Source organism: Lissotriton vulgaris, chromosome 2_1, assembly GCF_964263255.1.
Source record: "Lissotriton vulgaris chromosome 2_1, aLisVul1.2, whole genome shotgun sequence".
Classification (NCBI taxonomy): Eukaryota; Metazoa; Chordata; class Amphibia; order Caudata; family Salamandridae; genus Lissotriton; species Lissotriton vulgaris.
In genome coordinates this window covers 252,323,892-252,348,069 of record NC_141687.1, presented here as the reverse complement: position 1 = coordinate 252,348,069, position 24,178 = coordinate 252,323,892, and the positions used below count along the sequence as shown (strand labels likewise).

The window sequence follows — 24,178 nt, the reverse complement described above, 5'->3', positions numbered from 1 at the left end:
GGCCCACCACCTCATGGTGCCATGTACATTCTGTGAGCTACACAGCGATATGCTGGAGTCTGAGTCCTTGGGCCGCCTGTCTGTATGGCTCGGTCTGAGTTGATTGGCCCCCTTAGCGCTCTCATATCCTGGGGTTTGCCCTGCCTTCCGCATTCCTGCTTGGCTCTGGCCCTTGCTTGATCTGGTTCCTTGGTCTGTGCTATTGGGGGCTTGTTTGCCCTCCATCTTCTGGTCCCCTTCGACACGTGGGGGCCTCTCTTCAAAATGGAATCTGCTTCCTTCAAAAGAAACAAAGCACGGACTGCCCTGCCTACCCTACACCAATATTGCTAATATAGCGGCAATCTTGTAACGGCTAGTGAGCCTACTTTAAACCTATCTCCATTATGCTATTTGGAGGCAATGTCAACTGTTTTATGATCATGTTAACAAATGCACTTGAATCACACTAGCTCTCTGCGCGCCCTCAGACTAAAATGCCCCAATTTATTGTCCTCTACCTCAAAATTATCGAGTTCACCACGTGTCATTTTACCTGCATGAGATGAAGATCCAGCCCCCCTATTTAATTGGAGTTAATAGCAAGATATGTTTGCCTCTAAACTTCATATCCAATATGAGAGGTGATCCCACACCTCTTAGGTTGCCTTGATCTAGACATGGACATCCTATCCCCCCTAACTCCCCCCCACCCCCATCTCCTCACACAATCCTTTTTCTTTCCCCTTCACTTCTTCCTTGGCTCTGTAGCACCCACAGACATGGATCATAACCTCCAGAGAGTACTTGACAACAATGTGGAGACGGTTGGCCACAATGCTTATACAATTAAGTCCCAGTCTAACCTATAAAAAATGCATCTAAGTGCCCCAAACAGACTTCTTCAATCATACCCATAAACCCTAATCTGTGATCCATATTTCTGTTCGAAAAGAGGTACTACCCCTAATGACCTCTGCTGACTTGGCAAAGTTATCAACTCAAAATAAGGAACTGAAGGACGATCTTGAGAGACTGGAAAATCACTCTAGGAAAAACAACCTGGAGTTTTTAAATATACCGGAAGCTCTTGAGGGGGAGGGCATTAAGAGGTTTGTAATTTACCTACCAAAATGCTCAGTTCGGAAAAATGTCCCAAATATTGCTCTGGTATATGAAATTTAAAGAGTGCATCGGGATCCCTTCAAGAGAAACCCAGGAAGACAGAAACCCAGGAAAATTCTGGTGAATTTCTTGTCCTATTCAGTCAAGGAGATGATTTTGACTGATACACTTAAGGAAGGAGTGATTTCTTCTCCACTTTCAGATATGTCCCCTTTTTCCTTCTCCATTAGATCTGACATCTCCCACATAACTGCTAGAGACAGTGGGAGTTGGGGAAGAGGTTAGCAGAGTTAAATAGTTTGGGGGCAAAGGCTCAACTGAGGTTTCCTGCCACAGGCTCAACTGAGGTTTCCTGCCACACTATGTGTGATGTGGAATAGTCATATGCAAATAATCCATACAACTGCAGAGGTGGACGCCCTTATTGTTAAGATTCAAAAAGAAAAAGAGGGCGGGAAATGAAGGAGGCTTCAGAGTATAAGGAGCGCTCGGTTGTAAGGTCCCAAGTCTCTAGAGTTAAGAATTAGTTCAACATGTTACCCGAGGGAGCGGCGACCAAATAGGCTTAGCCTATTGGAAGGGAGGGTTGGGTTCCTCAGGGTGTAGGGGGTCACAGGGGGAGCGGGCAGGTTGGTGGGGTTCACTGGGCGGGGAGCAGTGGGAGAAAAATAAATTCTCATCTCATCTGTATTTTAAGAAATGCGGTTAAAATCAAGGAAAGGGCGTACTAGCTGATGGCAGGCAATCCTAAAAAGGACAATAAAATCTGTTTTATTTCGTGGAATGTGAATGGCTTAAGATGCCCACGTAGGCAGAGATTGATATTTAAGTACCTAGAACTCTCCCCGGCCCAGGTCTTTCTTTTACAAGAGACATATCTGACTTTTATAGAATCACATTCGATTTTCTCAAAAATCTCCTGGATAAATTGTTTTTGCTCCTCGCAGCAATCGATTAATAGTAGAGGTGTTGCAACCTTGGTGAAGAGAAGGACCCCATGTGTAGTCAAATCTGTACAGACAGATCAAACAGGAAGATGGATATTGGCTCAGCTGAATCTTGGGGGCCTAGAGTTAGCTTGTTCTTCCTATTATGGTCCTAATGTTGATGATCCTTTTTACCTTAGTAAATTGCAAGATAAATTGATGCAGGCGACCCTCCCTTAATAATAGGAGGCGATTTTCATATCCTCCTCGATCCATTTAAAGACCGATCCAATTTGAGCCGTGCAGTAGGGGCCCGCGATCTCCCCGGGCCATGAAAAATCTGTTATATGACATGGGCCTGTAAGATGTCTGGAGGGCCAAGAAGGGAGATCCCCAAGGGTTCACATTCTATAGTAAAAAATATCATCATGCATCTAAAATAGATTACATCTAAGTTAACAGGGAAGTGACAGATAATCTATGTGAGATATCTGTTCTATCCAGTCACCTCGCGGATCATGCTCCCATTTTATTTTCGTATTCCAAGGAAGGTAACATTCTACAAACCAGATGGACGTTGAATGGATCAATGTTATCAGATCTTGAAATTGTTCAGTCCATCAGAACATCCTCTTTAGAATATTTTTCATTAAACTTGGGTTCCATGACCATAGACTATGTATGGGATGCTTATAACACTAGTATGAGAGGCACGCTGCATGGTCTAATAAGCTCCAAAAATAGAGGTAGGACCTTGGAACCACATTCTATTGAGGGGAAGATAAAAGAATTAGAGGCTGAGATGAATTCTCTCAATCAGGAGAGCTTAGATAGACTAGCAGGTTCAGGAAGATCTGGAGTGGGCTAGGTAGGAGCTAAGGAGTCTGTTAGACCAGAAATGTAGGGCACAATGCTTGTGAAAAATATGGAAAATTTTGAATATGGTGAAAAAGCAGGTGCTCTCTTAGCATGGAAAGCCTGGACTGATCGTTCAAAAAATAACATCAATGAACTGATAATCAATACTAATGGAGATAAATCTAGCAAGATAGAAGACTTGCAAAAGTGTCTTCTTTCTCTCTTTTCAGATCTGTATAAGGAAGATTTGGCTCCTTCCCAGGACACAATACAGTCCTGGATAAAAAGTAAATCCCTGCAACTCTAACTGAAGCTAGTTGGGTCTCTCTTGATGCCCCTATTACCATAGAAGAGATTAGGGACCAAATAAAGAAGTCTAAAAACAGCAAAGCCTCTGGTCTAGATGCTCTTCTGAATGAGGTTTATAAACTTCTTCCGGATGGGTTGATCCCGTTACTATATACTATTTTTAACTCCGTGTATAGTCCAACAGGTGTGGTCCCTAAATCCTGGGAGGAAGCTACCATCATTTTAATATTGAAGCCAGGGAAAGACACACTAAAGGCTTATTCCTACCGTCCGATCTCCCTGCTAAATGCCGATTATAAGGTCTTTATGGGCATTCTGGCAGGGAGGATGGCTAAACTAGTTCCTAGTCTGATTAATATTGACCAGAAGGGCTTTATTGCAGGGAGGTACATTCAGGAACAGACCCAACTGTTGATTGGGAATATTGATTTGGCTGTGGTGAGATCTGATCCTTTGGCAGTGGGTGGCTTTGGATGCCGCCAAGGCCTTCGACAGGGTCTGTTGGAGGTATCTCTGGGGACGGGGGGTTCTCGAGGGCCTGGGCATGGGCCCTGTCTTTGTCCAGACCTTGAGGAATTGTTACCGGGGAGCCTCCGCAAAGATCCTGTTGAATGGCACCCTGACTTCTAGTTTTAACATCCAGAGAAGGACTAGGCAGGGGTGCCCCTTATCCCCTCTCTTTTTTGTCATATATATTGAGCCCTTGGCACAAGCTATTAGGTCAGACAATTTAATTTGTCCCTTTAAATCACTAAACTACCATTGTAAAACAGCACCGTATGCTGGTGATATTGTTATATATACTAGCAATCCAGAGACAACTATTTAACTGCTTGAAAACCTGTTGAAGGAATTTGGCTCAATATCTGGCTATCTTGCCAATTCCTCTAAAACGGAAGTGAGGTGTTGGAACATCGACTACAGGGGAGGTCTCATCAGCAACGAATGTAAGTATCTGGGTATTATAATTGTCAAAGATCTTAATAAAATTCCCATGATCAACTTGCAGAAAGTTACTAAGGAAATCGATCACCTCTTCGCCAGATGGAGGAATCTTCCCATGACGATCTATGGGAAGGTCAATTTGGTGAAGATGAGTATTCAACCTAAGTTGACCTATCTGTTCAATGCAGTCTCTTTAGCCTTCCCCAGTAAGAGTACTAGTAAGATCCAGGGGAAAATAGGGAGTTTTATCTGGGGGGATAAAAGCGCTAGGATGTGAGAGAAAAAGCTGAGGAGGAGGCTCTTGAAAAGTGGTTTAGCCCTTCCCGATATTAAATGGTACTTAATTGCTTTTCAATTTAAAGCAATTAGGATGCTGCTTTCAATCCCAGATGATACAACATGTGGTAGGCTCCTCAGTGAAATGGCAATGGGGTATTGGATATTTCTCTGACTTTGCTCCCATGTGTGATTCTCCTGGGACCCCACTCTGCCTTAGTGATAGCTTGGCGTTACCAATCAAGAGAGCAAGTGTGGCTAAGTTGTCTGACTTAATGGATGTAGATGGAATTCTTTCATTGGAGGTTCTAAGAGCTAAGATAGGCCAAGCACTCTCTAAGTTTAAGTATTTCCAACTTAAATCATGGTATGAGACATGAGGGGCTGAAACAAGAGGAAATTGGGAGCTAGAGCGGCGAATGCAAAATGCCTAGCCCCCCCAAAAAAGAGATACCCATGTGGTATATGAGGCTTCTCGAAGCAGACGATACAGACCTTCCTTCACAATCATCGGTCTGAAACCAATCTCCACTTGAGCTAAATATTGAAGATTTTTTTGAGCCATCTCTTAAACTGCTTTACAAATATATTAAACCAGCGAGCTTAAAAAAGAATCATGTTTTTGTTCTTAACAGACTTTACTATACCCCAGCCAAGATAGCCAAGTTTGCTCCTCTCCCCCCAGCTAAATGCCCTATATGTAAATCAGCGAATGCAGATTATATCCACATCTTTTTTTAAATGTCTGGAGTTAAGATCGTACTGGAAGGATGTGGAAGACTCTTTATCCAATATCTTTGAAGTTAATATGGAGATCAACTGCCAGTTGGTGTTTTTTGGGGGAATAATGCAATCCATAGGGGACTGCTGCTATACCTCATATTGCTTGCCCGGAGGGAGATTTGTATAAAGTGGAAAGACTATCCCCCTGAATAGAGAAGACCGGCTTAAAGCCTCATTCGCAATGGCACGATTAGAGCAAGAGGGAAATCAGGAGTCACCGGTCAACATCTGGCAACCTTTGTTAAGATGGGTCCGGGACTTGCGATTAGTTTCTTCTTGACATCATAATGCAAAAGAGTGATGCGCCCCCATGACCCATATGTTCCAACATCCTCCCTTCATACTCATGCAAACAACAGACAATGGAATATTTTGTGAAAATTGAATAGAAGACAGACTCCGACGTGGTCTTAGTCTTCTTCCATATTTCGATATGCACTCCTTCTGGTACATAAATCCTACTACTTACCTCCAAAGCTTTAACATCAGAAGATCTTCTACATGATACTAGACACATAAGTGTAGTTAACTTTTCAGTAAGCTTCTTTATATCTAAATACCTATTTAGAGGCCATTCCTGAAACAAATGTAAGACCATTTTCACATCCAACCTAAGATCATCACCATCGTGCTCTGGGTGGTCTACTCAACCTCAGCCTCTTCAGTATTCAACAAATCATCACACTCCTACCTACCGATCTACCACATACCGCGGAGCAATTCATAGTTCTGTAGCTTAATCCTTTCTCATACTGCTCCACCAAAAAAATTATGTATTACTTCCATGATAGGAGCCACCACAGGGTCCAAATACCTCTTCATGCACCAAAAGTCCCATATTCTCAAAATTTGTCTTCATCTTCTTCTGGTTCCTGAATCCCCCGATTCCTCCATTAACTCTGCAGCCCAGCTCGAAAGCCCCTGCAGACACCCAGATCTCCTGACACCTTCCAAACAAGAAGGTTCAACATTCCTTCTAAAACCAACGGATATACCTGGCCATCTCCATTACTCAAAAGACCTTCTCTTACCCAGGGGTGTGGAATTTAATCAAATATCTACTTATCCGTGGGGCAGGTTGCTTCATAAATCTACTTGTCCTGTAGCAAAATCCACGAGCCCCTTTGGTGCAATGTAGTGCAGTGACAAATTATAGCAGCAATCCCATTATATAAGAGCTCTGTATAGCCTCGGATTATGCCAGGGCTCATACCATAGTAGTGTTTGGATACTTGCAATACTCTTATGTTGCCACGTTTCCGCAGATCTACATACTGGGGCTGAAGGTAGTGGTAAGTAATTGTTCCAGGGTTAGAAAGCACTTTTGAGTCAGTGCAAACCTTCTTACATCCATGTTTTTTAAGGGTTTTCAAAAACCCATACTGAGAAATTTCGGAAATTTACTCCTGACAATGGCAGACATAAACCTTCCAGAGTTGGGAAAAAAAGTGGTTGGAGGGAAAGTGAACTTGCAAACAACATGCAGATTTGCTCATGCTAAAATGTAGTTCACAAATATTTTCTAGGAGTAATATTTCTAGTCCTACTTCTGTAAATTCTTGGGAATTCACGAAAGCCGTATAGCTGCACTTAATGCAAGGACATATACAACGGATGCACTTTTGAAACTTTCTTTAATAATTGGGCCCCTAATTTGGTCTGGCGTTGACAGTGATCTATTGTGTTGTGTTTATTAAAATTCAGTCTCTCTCTCTCCCTCTGTATCGGATGACTTCACTGTGAGTGACAGCATTATGCTCTTTCATAAGTGTGTGCTTTTTAAGACCAGAAAACAATTTTTGCTTTTGCCACTGTTTGTTATAATGGTGAGAGCGGGCAGCTCCCACACCAATAGGATTCACAAAAACCGTGCCAAAACAAGTCACTCATTGACAAAACTAAAAAGCTGACCACCAATTTCAGACCCACTGACTTTGCCAATGCTCGTTTAGTTTGGTTTCAAATAATATCGAAATTGGTTCCGCTGATTTTCCATTATGAATATTCTTGGGAAATACTAGCATGCATCAACACTTGTTACTAAATGATGCTGCAAAGACACAGTACCTGAAGTTTAGCAACTATTTTTTTTACTGAACATTTTATTTTGAAAGCAAAGAATTATCAATCTTGCTTTCAAGCATAAGCTTTCTTCCCCTTACAAAGTTGCTGAAATGCATCCACTGCACACGCCTCTGGATCTAAAAATCCAACTGTAATAGGTTTCTAACTGGTAAGTCAACATGCTTGTGAAAAGTTCCACCTCCAAAGGTCCCTAAATCTTGTTAATCTTGCAAAAGCAATGTCGATCCAACTGCCAGTCGCTGAAATCCTTCAAATTTCAAGAATTCTAATCTGCTAACACATTAATTTCTCTTGGTAAATATTCTGCTCCGACAGTAATCCTGTGCTCCAAGCGAGAACTCTATAATTTCTTTGCCAGCTCTGTCAACCTGCGGGATATTCTCCCTCCTAACTCGTTGATATAAAGTACCACTGACACATTGTTCAATTTCAACGATACGGTCTGCCCCTTAAATATATTTGAAACTCTTCAAAGCATGCAATCCTGCTGTTAATTCCAAACACTTTATATGCTTTTCCCTTTATTCCGGTAACCATACTCTTATCTCCTGTGCCCCCATACGAGCTCCCCAACCTTTCTGGCTTTCATCGGTCTTCAAAACATAACTTGGGTCACATCTAAAAATGGCACGGTCATTCGATGCTTGCATAATGTCATACCAAAAACCTTCCCTCAATGCTTCTCTTTTCAACCTCTGCAAAGCACAATAATTCAAAGGTCCTGGAAATATTGGATAGAAAAAGATAGCAATACAATCATCCAAACTAGATCTCTTAAAGAAACAGACTCCCTTCTCAAAACCGGAGTTCTCTTTTCTTATCATCTGTACCTTTCTCATTGGGAGCTGTAAAAACAACTTCTCTGTGTCTACTTGGAACTCAAAATAGACTTTTCTCTGTTTACTATAAATCCTAACCGCTCTAGCATGCTCATTACCTGCACCAACTCCTGCAAATTGTTCATGTTTTGGGACATAATCAAGATGTCATCCAAGTACACAATCATTCTTTTTCCTCTCTCCCATAAATATGCCATCACTACTCTTATGACTTTGGTAAAACACCAAGGTGCCAACATAAGCCCTAACAGTAGGCACAGAGATTGGTACAAATAACCTCTTCAATGGAACTGCAAATATTTCTGACTCTCCTTCCCCATGGAATACGCATCCTTTAAATCTAATTTCACCAAGCAGTTCTTTTCTAAAAACAAACCTCTCAGACAATGGATACCCTCCATCTTGAAGTGTCTGTAAAACCAAATATTTGTTCAACTCCCTAAGACTGGTCACTGGTCTCCCTCTCCCTAGTCTTTCTTCTCGGCTCAAAAAGTTGTACTCAAAAAGTACTTTGCTGTTTCCTCCAAGCATATCACCGTTTCCTTTTGTAGCATAGACTTTATTTCTAAGTCCACTACTTTCCTTAATTCCTCGCTTATCGCCAATTCTCTTTGCTCCTTTCGCTGAATTGGTAAGCTTATACATTCTATCCCATAACCTTGAACTGTCTCACACCCAAGGGTCATGAGTTAACTTCTCCCACTGTCCAAAAAACTCTCAACTGTCCCCCTACTCTTTCTTGGGAAGAACTAAACAATCTCTGCACTCACCTTTCTTTCCAGAACTTTGACCTCAAGCATGGAAACATGTATCTCTACCAGTTCTTCTGCGATTCGGGTAGAAGCTAGGAGAGGCTTGAAATCCGCGTCCTCTGTATTGGCTGCAGCACTGGGACCTTTACATGCCCCGGCCAGCAGTGGCCTTTTTTTTTTTTAAGTCTTATTATAGTATTCGCATAATACATTACCATATTTTCGAAAACTTTCCAACCTTTCATACTTTTACAACTACTGGCATATCCAAAATTTCTGCTACCAAACACCTTCCTCATGTTTGTCTGAGCCTTTTCTAAGGCTGTAAATGTGGCCACATATTTGCCTAAACTTTTCGCAATGCCTTCACCAGAGAGTAGTCACTTAGCATCATCGCTGGGCTCTCTCTGTGCCATGTCTCCCAATTTCGGACTTATTTTGATAATTATTGTCTTTCTTCTATCTATAAGCAAACCTGCATTTGCATTGCCCAATAATACTAATCCTCTCTGGCTCATTCCCCTTAGCAGCTCTAAATCAAAAGGTGTCTCAGTCACATGCGCCTCTTCTACCATACCCATAGTTCTAGCTATTGGTCCCTTCACATCCAGGACCTTGTCTTGACAGGTCTTTCACAACCGTTCTAGTCCCCTCCTTGGATTTCTACCCAATCTAATTAAAAAACTTATTAACTCTGTATCCAAATTGAGCATACAACAAACCTCCTCAATTACAGTTCTTGAGCATTCCGCTCTCAGTACCAGTCTCACCTCTTTGTCTAAAGGTTTCTGTATCCACTCCTCAATAAACCTGCCCACATGCTCCATGGGCCATCAATCAATACTTCTTGGATATTTTATGTTGAAGGGTGAAAACATCTTCTCACCTAACAGGACCCTAAGCACTTCCGCTAATGAAACTTCCTCCAAATTGCCAAATTCATCATCCTGTAGGTCTAAAATATAGTAATTCCACTCTTTTTCATTTTCTGTCTTAGGATTTCCAATAGCTCTACTGCTTCCATCTCCTTTTGTTGTCTCTGTGCTGCTTTGGACACCCAATCTCTGCATGCGGCAAAGCGCACCTCTATTCCTGATGGAATTTAGAGTATCCTTCTTGATTTTAGACATAAATATGTCCTCCATAAGTTAGGTTTTCTTTAACCTTTTTCCTCCTACTCCTAACAAATGGTCATTCTCCTCTGGCACTGAAATAAATTCGTCACCAGACTCCATACCTAACCTTCTCATATTTCGCAGTAGGCTTGCCACAGATTCTAGAACCTTATTTTTCAACTCCTGTTGAGTAATCTTCCTCACCAAATTCTCATCCAATAAAGAACCAGCTGTACCCACACTGCTGACCGGCTCTGGTTCCACACTGTAATTAACCATACTTCCTCAACCTTTCTTAAATTAGAAATAACTTCCTATTCCTATTGCGCGCGATACAAAGATTTCCTGTTTTGCAATTCTCAATAAACTAGGTTTTCACTACTATCTGATGTACGCAAATTCACCTCGCACAGTTTCCTTCAAAACAATGTTGACGTTACGTTTCTCGTGCTAATGTTACTCTCATAATTTCCAATACATGGCGCCCAGATCTCACAAGAGTTTCTCACACGTCCTCTCTACGAAACTCGAGCCTGCACTGGTTGTTGGCAGCCGGCTCACGGTAAGCACTGTGCGCATGCACCCTGGCCCGTTAAACACCGCCTGCCTCCTCAACTTGAATGAGACCTAAACATCAGTTCAGTAGCAACACCACGGGCCGATCTCATTGAAAGATTTAATCAGTTTCATGCCTCAGACAAAAATATTTTTACAAACCGCAAATTACCTATTCCATACTCGCGCTACTGATATACCAAACCATATTCTTCCCTTTTCCTAAAAACGAACACGCTTCTGTAAATTAAAAAAGTGTACCACATTCATTTAAAAATAAATACTTACATATTTTCCTTATATAAAAACATTAATATGAAAAACATGTTTTAACATCCAGAAATACTATCTAAACAATAAACATTAAAGTACTTAACTGTCCAGAGTAGCATTTAAAAAAAGAAGAGAGTTCTGAGAGGAGATTATTTAAGGACCGCTGAGTTCTAACTCTAGATTGTTGTTGTTTAATGTTCTTTAAAAGTGCTGCAGAGTGGCATTAAAAGTTATAATGCATATTGATAGCCGCCAGTCTTGAAATGAAATTCCATGACTAGCAATTTCTCCGACAATTCTCAAAGGTGGACCTGTTCCCCAACCAATCCATAATCCATAGGAGTCTCCAGCAATATCCTCACATACCCCTACCTACCCTGAATCCCCTCTTCCTACCCTCAACTCTCACACTACGAACAGTATTCACATTCCCAATTCACCTAAACTTCGAGGCAGATCTGAATCTTCCACTCTGACTTGACAATCCAGCCAATACCCTCATCACTCAATGTATTGGACACTGACATACCTAGCACTGGTTCACACTCAGCCACTTCATACCTACTGACATCGCTCAAATGCAACATCACACACATCATGAACTCCCCTACAACACTTCCCATGGGCCACACACTGTCTGCTTGGAAGTTTGAACCCTCAAACCCCATCAACACCAGTGCCCATATGACCCCAGTGTCTCTACTTAATCAGTCTAATAGTTCTCCTCAAACCCTGTGCACGTTTAACCAACTCTCTAACTCAACCTCCCCTCAATTCGAAACCTGAGGCCAGCAGTACCTTAGCACCATCTTCAGGATTGCCCAGCCTTCTCCTGGCCTCTTGGGCCAATCCATGACTTAGTTTTGCCACTTCTCCTACAAATCCAGACTTGTTGAAATCACTCTTGACCGACAATAACTAGAGGCAGACTTACAAATAATAATAAACATCATCTCAGAGTTGGCTAGCTAATGACCGGTCGTCTTACAGGGTATCAGGGAAGAACAGGCACAAGCATGCTCTTCACACCAACCATCACACAAAATTAGTATCTCTCACTCCCCCTCCAGCTAAGATGTTCATCTCCAACTCTGCATCTCCACTCCCGATATGGAGAGCTATTCCCTACCCGCACACCACCTCGAAACCCATTAGATTCAAAGATTCCTTAAGTGACAGTGACACTCAGTCCCTCCTCCTTGACTACAACCACACCCAGATTGACAAACTAGATAAGAAGGGACATATACAGTTACCTCGAACCCAAATAGAGCACCTGGTCACAGACCCAATGCTATAAACACTTCCAACCTTATGCAAGTTCTATCACACTGACTACTTCCACTGACATCAATGCAGATTTTCCACAGTTTTAATGTAAAGAAAATCATGATTTTATTAAAAAAGGCACGGAGGCTAATATTATGCATATCCCTTTTATTCCTGCCCAAACACAGCAGCAACAACACTATAGAACTTAGAATATTACCAAAACATTCCAGAACTTAGAACATGTATAATACTCCAAGCAAAGCAGCCATCTTCCTCTTTTGTTGCTGCTCGAACACAAGATAAGTACTCTTTATAAGCGCGGTTTATAAATTCGATTTTAAAGTAAATCATTAGTAATTTTACCCAGAGATAAATAAGGGTTTTTGGGATAAGATGACTGGAGTAAGGATTTAAAGGGAAATGTATTTTTTAATGAGTATTTTATGTGAAAAATGTTTGTAACAGGAAGGAAAAGCGGATGTAGTCTTAAACACCTTTAGAATAATGCCGTGGTTAAAATAATTTTTTTCAATTCATTGGGTTACCGTTCATTTGGTTCGGGAGTTGTCAGTTGGCAAGCGTGTGGGTCCGCGAGCTTGTAGCATACGTTGGACGCGTCGCGTGACAGGGGTCGCGCGTGAGCGCTTCAAAGGAAGTGTTGATCGGCAAGAGTTCTGACGCGATTTCAGACTCGCGCTGAAACTAAGGAAGTGTGTCCTGAAGGGGCCGCCGTACGTACGTAACGTGAGGCGGCCATTTTGTGTCTTTGGGAAATGTTAGGTTTATACAATAGGAACGTGATCGGCCATGTTTTGGGGAGTTTTGATCGTCTGACTGATTATGGTCAGTTTCAGTCAGACGAAGTTCGTGGGTTCAAGTGGAGTGTGTCGCTTTGAGGTAGAGGTGTTTTGAGAGTTTTAGGAGAATAATAGAGTTAGATTTGTGGAATTTTTCACTATTAGATAGGAATTCTCTAGGAAGGTATAATTAAAAATGGAGAATGAGGAGTTAGGTTTCGAAGAAAGAATGAAAGGTTACATAGAAAAGATGTTTGGCGAGTTTAGTGCTTCCTTGGAGAAAAGATTAGAAAGCACTATTGGAAAGAGAAGTAAAGAAGGAGAGAAAAGCCAAAGGTCTGGAGAAGAGGATGGTTTTTATACCTCTGAGGAAGTGCAGGTAGTGGCAGGTACTTCTGGTGGTGCATCTAAGAGGAAGGAAAAGAGGAAAAATGTGATAAAAGGAAAGATATCTAAGGAGAAGGATAATAGAGAGCAAAAGGAAAAGGCTATAAAGGCCAAAGTGAGTGCTATAAAGGCACAAAGGAAAGGACATAGCTCTGTGGCGTGCGATAGTAGTTCTAGTGGGGATGTGGAGCTTACTTGTAGCTCGAGCTTGGAGGATTCGGATGTAGAAGAAGTAAAGGTTAAAAGGAGGAAGTTAGATGACCAGATTAAATTGGAATATGAGGATTTTGTTGACCCTCAAGGGGATCAAATGTTTGATCCATTACTAATACAGCATCCATTGTCACCACAGTGGTCCCCAGTAGAGCATGTTGCTAAATATATTCGTTATTGGATCAGAAAGGAGATGCCAAAAGAGATAAGAACTCGACTGAGGTCTGAGTGTCCGAGGCCATCCCTAAATAGTAAAGTGGCTTTCACTCCGGAATTGGACCAAAAGATGGTGACATTTATTAATAACAAAGGGGGAAGAGACCCTAGAAGAGGCTTGGATAAAGGCCTGAAAGGATGTCAGGATCGAATGCTGGATATTCTGGCTCCATTAACAAAGATTTTTGATTTGTGCGAAGAAGCACATACCAACAATACTGGTGTTGACGTTAGTGAAATGCGTCAGTGGGTGCAACATGCAATTTGTTTGCTAGGGAATGCCAATGCGGCTCTCTGCCAGGAGAGGAGAAAGAGTATCTTATTCAAGATCGATCCGAAACTTGCAGATTTGGCTGACAAGGAGTTGGGTGAACAGAGCGATGGGCTGCTGTTCGGTGACGACTTTGTCAAAGATATGGCAAAGTACGTAGGAACATTTAATTCTTTACAGAAGGCTCAGAAAGATATGAGACGTGTTTTTGGTTCGGCCGGGAGGACAAGGGGTCGGTTCCCCGGCCGAGGTTTTGGATTTACCAGAGGATTTTATGGTAGAGGAAACAGGCCCTTTGGATCAAGTTACGGATATGGATTTGGTTATGGAAGTGGAGGAGGATATGGATTTACAAGGTCCGATCAAGGAAGTTTCTTCCCGCAAAGACAGAGGGGGAGAGGAAGAGGTCCAAGGTCGGATAGGAGACCGAGAGGACTTTCAGGTAAGTCTCTTACAAGACCCTTTATTTATGGAAGTAAAATTGGGCGGCAGACTAGCCCAGTTTGTTTCCAGATGGCAGGAAATAACACAGGATCCATGGGTTTTGGAAACTGTGTTTGGTTACAGGATAGACTTTATCAGTACCCCGGTTCAAACGAGGGTTCCAAAGATATTAAGGTTTTCAGTGGAAATGGAAAGGTTGGTAACAAAAGAAGTATTAGAGTTGGAAAGAAAGGGTGCAATAGAGCTTGCAGAAGAAGTACCGGGTTGCTTTATAAGCAACTTATTTCTTGTAGAGAAGAAGGACAAGAAGATGAGGCCGGTAATCAATTTGAAGGAATTGAACGATTGGGTTGTTTACAACCATTTCAAAATGGAGGGGATTCATATGCTAAGGGATCTGTTGAGAAAGGGGGATTGGTTAACGAGACTGGATTTAAAGGATGCTTACTTAACAATTCCAATGTGCCAGGATCAAAGGGATTTCCTTCAGTTCAGGTGGTTGGGAAGGCGCTGGAGGTTCAAGAGTCTCCCTTTCGGTTTGACATCAGCTCCGTGGTGCTTCACCAAGGTGATGAGGCCGATTGCGGCTTGGCTGAGGTCCAGAGGAGTTCGTCTAATAGTCTATTTGGACGATATATTGATAATGGCAGAAGAGAGGATGTTGGCAAAGGATCATGCGGATTTTGCAGTGAGAGTAATAGAGAATTTGGGGTTTGTAGTGAACAAGGAGAAGTCGTGTGTGGATCCAAAACAGGTGATGACCTTTTTAGGTTTTCAGATACGAACGTTGGATTGTGTGTTGAGGTTGCCAATGGAGAAGGTGAGGAAGATCAGGAAAGAAGTGAGGAGAGTGAAGTCGGCGGACTGGATTACTTTGAGGCAGTTAGCGCGACTGTTGGGTCTTCTATCTTCTTCAATTCAGGCGATATTCCCTGTTCCCCTGCATTATTGTGCGTTACAGAGGTTGAAGGCAAGGTATTTGAGGAAGGATGTGAGGTATTCTCAGAAGGTTGTGATAGATCAGGAGTCTCAGGAGGAATTGAAGTGGTGGTTGATGAGTCTGGATGCTTGGAACGGTCGAGCAATATTTGGGTCAATGCCAGAAGTGGAGATAGAGTCGGATGCGAGTTTAAGCGGATGGGGAGCGAGATGTGGAGAGACATCAACAGGGGGGCAATGGTCGAAAGAAGAAGGATTAATGCACATAAATTGTTTGGAGTTGCTGGCAGGTTCCTTCGCAATAAAAAGTTTTGTGAAGGACAGAGTCAAATGTTGTGTTCTTCTGAAGATGGACAATTTGTCGGCGCTTCAGTATGTAAACAAGATGGGTGGTCCTCGGTCAAGAGGATTGGCGGAACTTGCAAAGGAATTTTGGAAATTTTGTCTGGAGAGAGAGATTGTAGTTCAGGCTCAGTACATACCAGGGTTGAGCAACGTAGAAGCGGATTGGTATTCAAGATACCTGAGGGATGCGAGCTGTTGGAGGTTGAAGAGAGAAGTGTTTTTGAGTCTGGAGAGAATGTGGGGACCTTTGAGTGTGGATCTGTTTGCAGACAGGTTGAACACTCAATTGAAGGAGTTTTACAGTTGGAGGCAGGATCCGGAGGCAAAGGGAGTGGATGCCTTTCTGCAGACTTGGAAGGGGGGAAGGAGTTATGCGTTTCCCCCATTTTCTATGATTCAGAGGGTTTTGAACAAGGTCAGAAGGGAGGAGTCAGAGTTGGTTCTGATAACTCCTTTCTGGAAAGCTCAGGTATGGTTCCCGGATGCAATGGATTTGTTGGTGGAGAACCCGGTAATTCTGCCAGATTGCAGGGACATATTGATGGATGTTCAGGGGAACTTTCACGAATTGGTGGTCACAGGACAACTGAAGTTGATGGCTTGGTTGATTTCAGGAGAGTTTGGCAAGTGCAGGGTTTATCAAAAGAAGCTGAGGAGCTTGTCTCAAAGTCATGGTCTAAAGGGACATCTAGGGTATATGAGTCAGCGTGGAGAAAGTGGAATGGTTGGTGTGTTGAGAGGGGTTTGGATCCCATTTCAGCACCTGTGGTAGAGGTAGCAAATTATTTGTCAGGTCTTTTTTGTAGTGGTTTAGCGTATAATTCAGTTAATCTAAGTAGGCCTGCTATTTCAGCAGGGCATGGTCTGCATGCTTCTCAACTGAAGATCGGCAGTGAAACACGCACTGACATTGCCGACCTCATACTGGCCCGTAATCTTGATCTAATCCTCACAGAACCCAATTCGAATCAGAAGACCACCCCCCCTCCCCTAGTTGCCCGCCCATAGAACTCAGGGGGGTTTGCTTCCACACTAGAAGTAATAAACCCTTCTACAAACACTTTTTCAATAGCCCAGGTCTCTTGGAACATGCAACCATCATGATCACCGATATAAGACACCCATTCAGGATCAACTAATTTTGATAAAATTTCTATCAGATTCTAAGATAGTATGCTAATACTAGATTGTGAGTAATTAGCCCCAACTACCTCAGAGCCCAATTTGCTAAGTAGGCATAAAGTTGCCTCTGCGTGCTTGGTAAGTTTGCCATCCACCGGTCTCCTTGAATAAGATCTGTGTCTGGCTCTAGCAAAAGTTTTAAAGAAACTACCTGTGCATGACAGGCAAGCTGTAATTTTTTTCCCCCAAGCTTTTAGCCTAACTTCCATCCAAGAACTCTATACAACCAGATACATCCAAAGCAGGGCTTCTGTTACCGTTATTAAAAGAGTTGACAGTGACACCAATTGGATCAGATAATACACTCTCAGAAATACATTACCTTTGGAAAAGGATCTTTTAAAGCAATGGTCATCAAGGAAACAGACTGGGGGCTTCCAATTCCAGGTGTATCAGGCACAAAGGAAGACCAGTAACCATACAAAATTCTTTTCTCGATGGACTTGATAGTTGAGAGGAAGCAAGATAAAGCAGATTGCCGAACTTTGGCCTGATAAGATCTTACATGGAAAGAAAGTGTGCGTTTAATAACAACGGAGAATAAAGATCTTATTTTACAGACCAAATACATTTACTCCACTGAAAACATTATTTTACTGGGAAAAATAGGTTTTGGTAAAAAACACAACAATTGCACATCAAATGTAGTTGAATTTCAAAGCACCACATTAGATATGTAAAGATTATATATGTAGTCTTCTAGGATAATTAACACTACTAAAAGTAGGGAGTTTGAAATTAAGTAGGAGGAACTAGTGAAAAAAATATGTATTTTTGCAATTTCCGACCCTTCTCTACCCAGACTCCCAATTATCCCATCCTAATAGTTAGATTTCTCAGGCGAAGGTATACCTCCCCTTGAACTTGATGCAGTTCTAGTGCTTGCATACGGATATAGGACTCTGGAAAATGTGGAGACACGCAAAGGAAAACACTGCACAGGAGTAAGAATTGCAACTGGTTACTACAGGTCACTGCGTAAAATGCATTTATGAGAACAAAGCAGATACACAAAAAGGGGCTTCTAATTCTCAAAAGAGGTACAATTGACGGGCAACTGTTGAAGTGTTGGCATATGTTTAAATCAGCATATCTGGTTCTGCACAAAACCCATATTGTCTTTTAAGAATGATTCAAAATAATTAGTACAAACCTTATTTTGCTCTGGATTCCACCTTCTGTGTCGGAGTACTCCGAATCACTGCTACTGACCCTTTTCCAGTACTGCGATGATGATTGCTCCTTTCCTGCAGTTAAATACGTGTTGCTAGAGGGAACATTCATAGAGGCAAGATATGTACTGTGTTGCGCATCCCCCGCACATAACTTCAGTTTGTCCATTCCGTGGATGAGGCCAACTCCAGCATCCTCTTCAAAGTCATCTTTAGTCTCTTCCTCTGGATGTCCTTTTTTCGCTTTCCCTCTGGATTTCTTCCTTTTGCTCTGCTTTAGAGTGGAAACAAAGAACTATAGTTATAAGCCGTAAAATAAATATTAAGAATTGTTCAGCAGAGGTGCACAGTGTTTTTAGTGCCATTTAATGCCAACAGGATACAAAACAATATGTTCTTGTTTGCAGACTAGACGCGCATTTTACAAGTGTTTTCTGTTTATCTGCACAACATGTATAAATTCTGTTGTGCTGAATATTCAGGTGCCAGTGTAGTTCTGAAATTCTGGACCCTGCTGTAATACCGGTACCGAGGTCCAACACTCGTGTCACAAAATATCGTCGTACCATGACGAATTTGGTATCGGCAGACCGGTAATGATTAGGACATTAGCCCTGCGCATTTGCGTCATGATTGAGCGATGCCAACACCCTCAAATCGTGGTTTCCGTTCTGAACCCTCGGACTCCATTTTGTGAACGGCATCCATCTTATGCCTTGCCCTCATATAAGTCACTCGATTAAGGTCGAGCTTGATCTGAAAGGACATGTCCTCCTTAGCTGACTTCCCCATGACCTGGCCGAACTGACTCCACTGCCTCCAGCCAAACCTGTTTGGGCAGCTCCTCGCCCAGTGGCCGAGTAAGATATCATCAAAGCACAACATGCCATAAACCATTCACCACATACAGACCATGTTTTCTACACACATACACCTGTCCATGTTCCTTGTTTATGGCCAGTTTTATGACGAGGAGGTGCCCTGTTTTATTGGGGTTTCATCGATATCTGATTGTAATTCCGGGCTGGGCTAGGTCATCTATCACAAACTGGACATCTAAAATATGGGTTGGCCAACATGTGCGTTTTGCTCTGTTGTGAAAATATGTCTATGACCGTATTGTAAACTCAAGAATTCTTGCCTGAAGTGTAATATTGTGTATAAAAGGAGAAGGCTGGTTCTGTAAAAACGAACAGTCTCCTAAGAACTTACGACCCGTGCTGTCGTGCTTCTAGGACACATGTTACTTGGTTGCAGCCAATAAAACTCGATCTCTGACTTCAACTAGAAGACTCTTGGTTTCTGTGGTCCGGAACAAGGAAAACTCAGAGGTCTTCGGGTGTTATCCCCTGGCACCACCGGGTTCCTAAAAACCCGGCAACTCAGTTGGCGCCCAACTCGGGGCGGTGACGGTCCAAGCCAGATGTTCGTGAGGAGCTTTGTGTGAAAATTCCGGAGGACGGCCAGCCACTCCAGCGACCCCTGTATGTCGACGTGGTTCCGAAGGTCTTTGCTGCGAGGTTCCCCGCGTCCCGACGGCTACGAAGGACTGCTGCCCTGACTATCGCCCTGTTTTGGACCCAGTGATCCTTGGTAGAGCGAAACGATAGACGAGTCTTCTAGTGACGTCACTGATCTTCAATACTTCAGTTAAGTATAAGTGGAGCGTCTCCCAGTCCTTAGTTTGGTTCTTAGTCTTTGGTATCCTTGAGGTACACCTTGTTTGGAACTTGCAAGCGCCAAACCCGAGGGATTCGTGTATTCACGAAAATATCATAGTTCGATAATCCCTTGAAGTTTGAAGCTAGACTAGTGAGCGAAGATGCCTGGTCTCAGCAGACTTGGAAACTTGTTTTGTCTTGGTTGTAGTAAGGACTCCCGATTAGAGGATTTGTGTCCGGTTCCTCCGATTGGAACTCCAACATATGAGTTATATATCAAGCATGGAGTAGGCCCTATCACATATAATGAGGTATGGATAAGATACACCCGCAAGGATGGTGTTTTAAAGTGGCCCCAATATGGTAGTTTTGATTCAGAAGTTTTAGACAACCTCGAGGTCAAACTGTTTAAGAAGAAAGCCCGGCCGGCGATGTTTGACTCTTTTCGCTTATGGCGCAAAGAAGCCAAACAGAAATAAATTAAACTAGCAAAGAAAAATAAAAGGGGTATGTCAATGGTGCAAGCTGCCATCGCATACAGGGATAATGAGGAAGAGCAGGAAAGTGAACAAATGCTCAGAAGCAAGAGACTAGCAGCAGATAAATGCTACCCGATGTTGCCCCATGAAGGACAAGATTCAAAGGGAACATCCGAGAAAGATCCATTAATGTCCCATTTATTGAATTCACCACCCCCATATACATAGAGTATTGTTGGACCCCCGAAGCGTATTGTTATACCGCGCCCCGGCGCACGAAATGCAGCTCTTGCACAAGCGCCAGCTCCTCTTCAGCTGGTTCCTACTTCTCCGGCGCAGCCTTCTCAAGGGCCGCCGCCTTTGCTACACACTCCATCTACTTCTTTTACGACTTTGCCTACTGCTCCAACTGTTTATCCTGATACTACTTCTGCTACTGCTTCGACTTCCTCTGCTATTGCTTCGACTTCCTCTTTACATCAGCCTGTCTTTTCTGGCACATCTGCCTCTCCGCAAGCTTCTCCTTCCGTTCGACAGAGAGTAGCAAGTACTGTCACTGGTCTGTTCTCACCTTTCTTTGGGTCGCCTAAAACGACCCCTAAAACAGGACGTAGACAGTTGCGTAGTCAACTGCCTGATTATGAGGAAAGAGAAGTACTGAATGAGTTAGCACGCAAATGGGTTACTGACACTGTTAGATACGATGTTCAGTCGGTTATGGAAGTTTTCCGACAATGGGATGCACCCACTCAGAGATATGTATTCGAAGAGATGTGTGTGTATCTTTGTGAAGATTTGGAGACAAACGATCCAAAGCGCAAAATGCAGGAATTATTTCGTATGCGTTTTAAGTTCTATGAAGGCATGATTGTAGGTGCTGATGTTGAAAAAGCAATAGACCTGTTATTATCCTATAGGAGTAAGGGAAATGTCTCTAGATCATTGTATGAAGATGACGTGTCAGGTAGAAAAAAGGCGCGACAGTACCCTATGAGAGAGGTTCCTCCAGTTTGGAGGGAAGGTGATGCGAATGCGCATCCACCCGTTCCACCGCATTTCCAGCGTGTATGGGTACATGTCCCCTGGAAAAGATCTGAAGTTTTAGCACTCAAGCAGACATTACCTGATCCACGTAAAAATCCCGCAGGGTATTATAAGGAGTTATCACAGACTGCCAGCTCATGTATAATGAATTTAGCGGATATAGACATGTTGTTTGGGAACGTCGTCCCACAGCCTTTATGGAGTAAAATTCGTCATGCAGATCATGATCAAGAACTAGGTGACACGTGGGCTAATATTACTGCTACGGATACTAGACAAGTTGGTGGTTCCAAACCTGAGCCTTTAATAGCTGAACTTCCTGGTAGAATTATCACGTACATGAAGACGTTAATGCCTGAATTGCGTGTTAATTGGGATAAGTTGTCTGCGTGCAAGCAAAAGAAAGATGAGAATGTGTCTGACTTTTTCACGAGATTTGAAGAGACTTTCGTCGATCATAGTGGTCAGGATATGGCTACCGAAGGTGGTCAAAGATTGTTCGTAGACAAATTCGTACATAATTTGCTTCCTGAACTGTGCAATAAATTGAAAGATTCAGAGAGTGCTTGGGCTGTTTCCACGTCAGCACAGATTTTAGCCACAGCCCAGTACTACGAAAATAGGCGCAAAGACGAGCTAGATAAGGCAGACAAAAAGACTAAAGATTTAAAAACTAAAGTTCTTCTCCAGCAAGCCTATCCGCCTCGCACTCCTAGTCAGCCCAATTATCAGCAACCACAGCAGTATTCGAGAAATCCGCAAGGCAACGAATTTTCCCATCAGCGTTTGCCGTAGGGCCCGAATCAGTGTGCCTATTGCAAAGAAGAGGGTCATTTCAAAAACAATTGTCCAGCTCTGGCGCGACGCCTAAATGGTGTTTCTGGTGCAAGAGGTAGAGGTGTTCAACAGGCTCCTAGGGCTAGGGGCCGTGGAAATTTCCCCCCGAATAACACTTCTTTTCTGCCTCAGAATTCCATGAATAGCTTTGACCAACAGAATAATGTGTCCTCTAGGTCTGCTCAGCACTATGCTGATGACTATTACGCAGAAAACGAGAATGAGGGTAATAATTGCTAGGACAGCCATGGACAAAGAGAGGGAGTTGTTTCAGTTCCAGTAGATCAGAATGGACCTTATGTCGAGGTGATTACATCCGGAGTGTCAGAGCCATTTCTGCTGGATACTGGTGCTACAAAAAGTTCTATTATGCACTCAAAACTTCCTGGTGCACCTTTGTCTGGCGAAATGAATATTTCAGTAGGTTTCTCTGGCGCCCCTGTTAGAAACCCGATCTCTAGTCCTATGCCCCTTTCTGTTGTCCCATGCGAATTAGAAGCACCCCTCATCCTTACAACAGGTTGTGGCGAAAATTTGTTAGGTTTGGATTTGTTAAAAAGATTATATGCGACTTTGTACTGTTCTCCTTCGGGAGTACAACTTACCCTTGGTAAGAAAGTGATTTCCCCAATGTATTCGTCAAAGGAAGATATTCCAACGGAATTGTCATCTCTTCCAGATATCCTTTGGGCTACCGGTTCTAATGATGTAGGTCGTTTGGAGATAGCACCGTATGTCAGAACATTGAAAGCCAATGTTAGGTTGCCACGTATCCCCCAATACAAGATCTCTAGCGAATGTGAAAAGGCGTTGTTAGCGATCATTTACGATCTGATTGAGAAAGATGTCATTGAGGAAACAACAGGCAACATTTGTAACAGTCCTATTTTGCCTGTCTTAAAGTGTACTGATCCTTCACAGCCCCCTGTGTACAGATTTGTGATTGATCTCAGAGAAGTGAATGAGATTGTTGTACCGCAGTTTCCAGTCGTCCCCGACATTACTGCCTTATTGACAATGGTTCCAGCTTCAGCCACTTGGTTTTCGGTGATTGACCTGAAGAACGCCTTCTTCAGCATCCCGATTGCCGAGGAGAGCAGAGACATTTTTGGCTTCAATTTAGGAGGACGAAGCTTCCGCTTCAAACGCGCTCCTCAGGGCTACTGTGAGAGTCCATCCATATTCAGTCAGGCTCTGAAAACACAACTTGATAAGATTGTTCTACCTGATGGTGCGACATTGATTCAGTATGTAGACGATTTGCTGATCGCTGCAGATACTGAAGAGATTTGCAAGCAAGCCACACTGTCGTTGTTGCGTCATTTATGTGACATGAAGCATAAAGCCTCTCTTTCAATATTACAATTTTGCCGACAAGAAGTGACCTACCTAGGTCACATCTTATCGAAGGAGGGAAGGAGACTGACCCCAGAAAGAATACAGGCAATCACGAGATTGAGTGCCCCAAGGACACAAAGAGAAGTTCGGGCTTTCTTGGGCATTACATCGTACTGTAGACAATGGATACCAAACTTCTCACTATTGGCCAAACCTTTACTGACACTAATCCGTAAAGACACACCCATTCCTATGCCTTGGTCTGAAGATTGTCAGACAAGTTTCCACGAGTTGCGTGATGCATTATGTTTGGCTCCTGTGTTGGGCAACCCCAACTACAGTAAGCCCTTTACATTATATGTCCATGAGAAGGAAGGTTGCGCATTATCAGTCCTGACGCAACACTTTGGGGACAAACAGCGCCCATGTGCGTATTTCTCAGCGACTCTAGATCCTGTAGCTAGGGCATTACCAAGTTGCTTGAGGGCCACTGCTGCAGCAGCTGTCTGTATTCGACAGTCTGCTGGGTTAGTAATGAATAACACTCTGACTGTTATGGTCCCACATGCGGTAGACATTTTACTAAACAGAACGAAGACGCAGCACTTAACTAGTGCTCGATTGTCAAGCTATGAACTGACACTATTAGCGAGTCACGTTCAAATAAAAAGGTGCGATACACTCAACCCCGCCACGCTATTGCCCATTCCAACAGAGACAGATAAGGTCGAAATGCATGATTGCTGTTTTAGGACAGAAGA

The 24,178-nt window shown here is 42.9% G+C and overlaps 1 protein-coding gene across 2 annotated transcripts in view; it reads right to left on the bottom strand.

Moving 5' to 3' along the window:
• The window catches only part of HEATR6 (HEAT repeat containing 6), a 353,001-nt gene that overhangs the window by 221,725 nt on the left and 107,098 nt on the right, over nt 1-24,178 (bottom strand). The window contains exons 8-9 of one of the 2 annotated variants that reach the window (XM_086954868.1): nt 18,040-18,332; nt 17,209-17,386 (exon numbers count right to left, since the gene is read on the bottom strand). In XM_086954868.1, coding sequence (XP_086810994.1) covers nt 17,209-17,386; nt 18,040-18,332 — 471 coding nt within the window. The remainder of the gene's footprint in view (nt 1-17,208; nt 17,387-18,039; nt 18,333-24,178) is intronic. The other variant, XM_086954869.1, reaches the window with a different exon arrangement.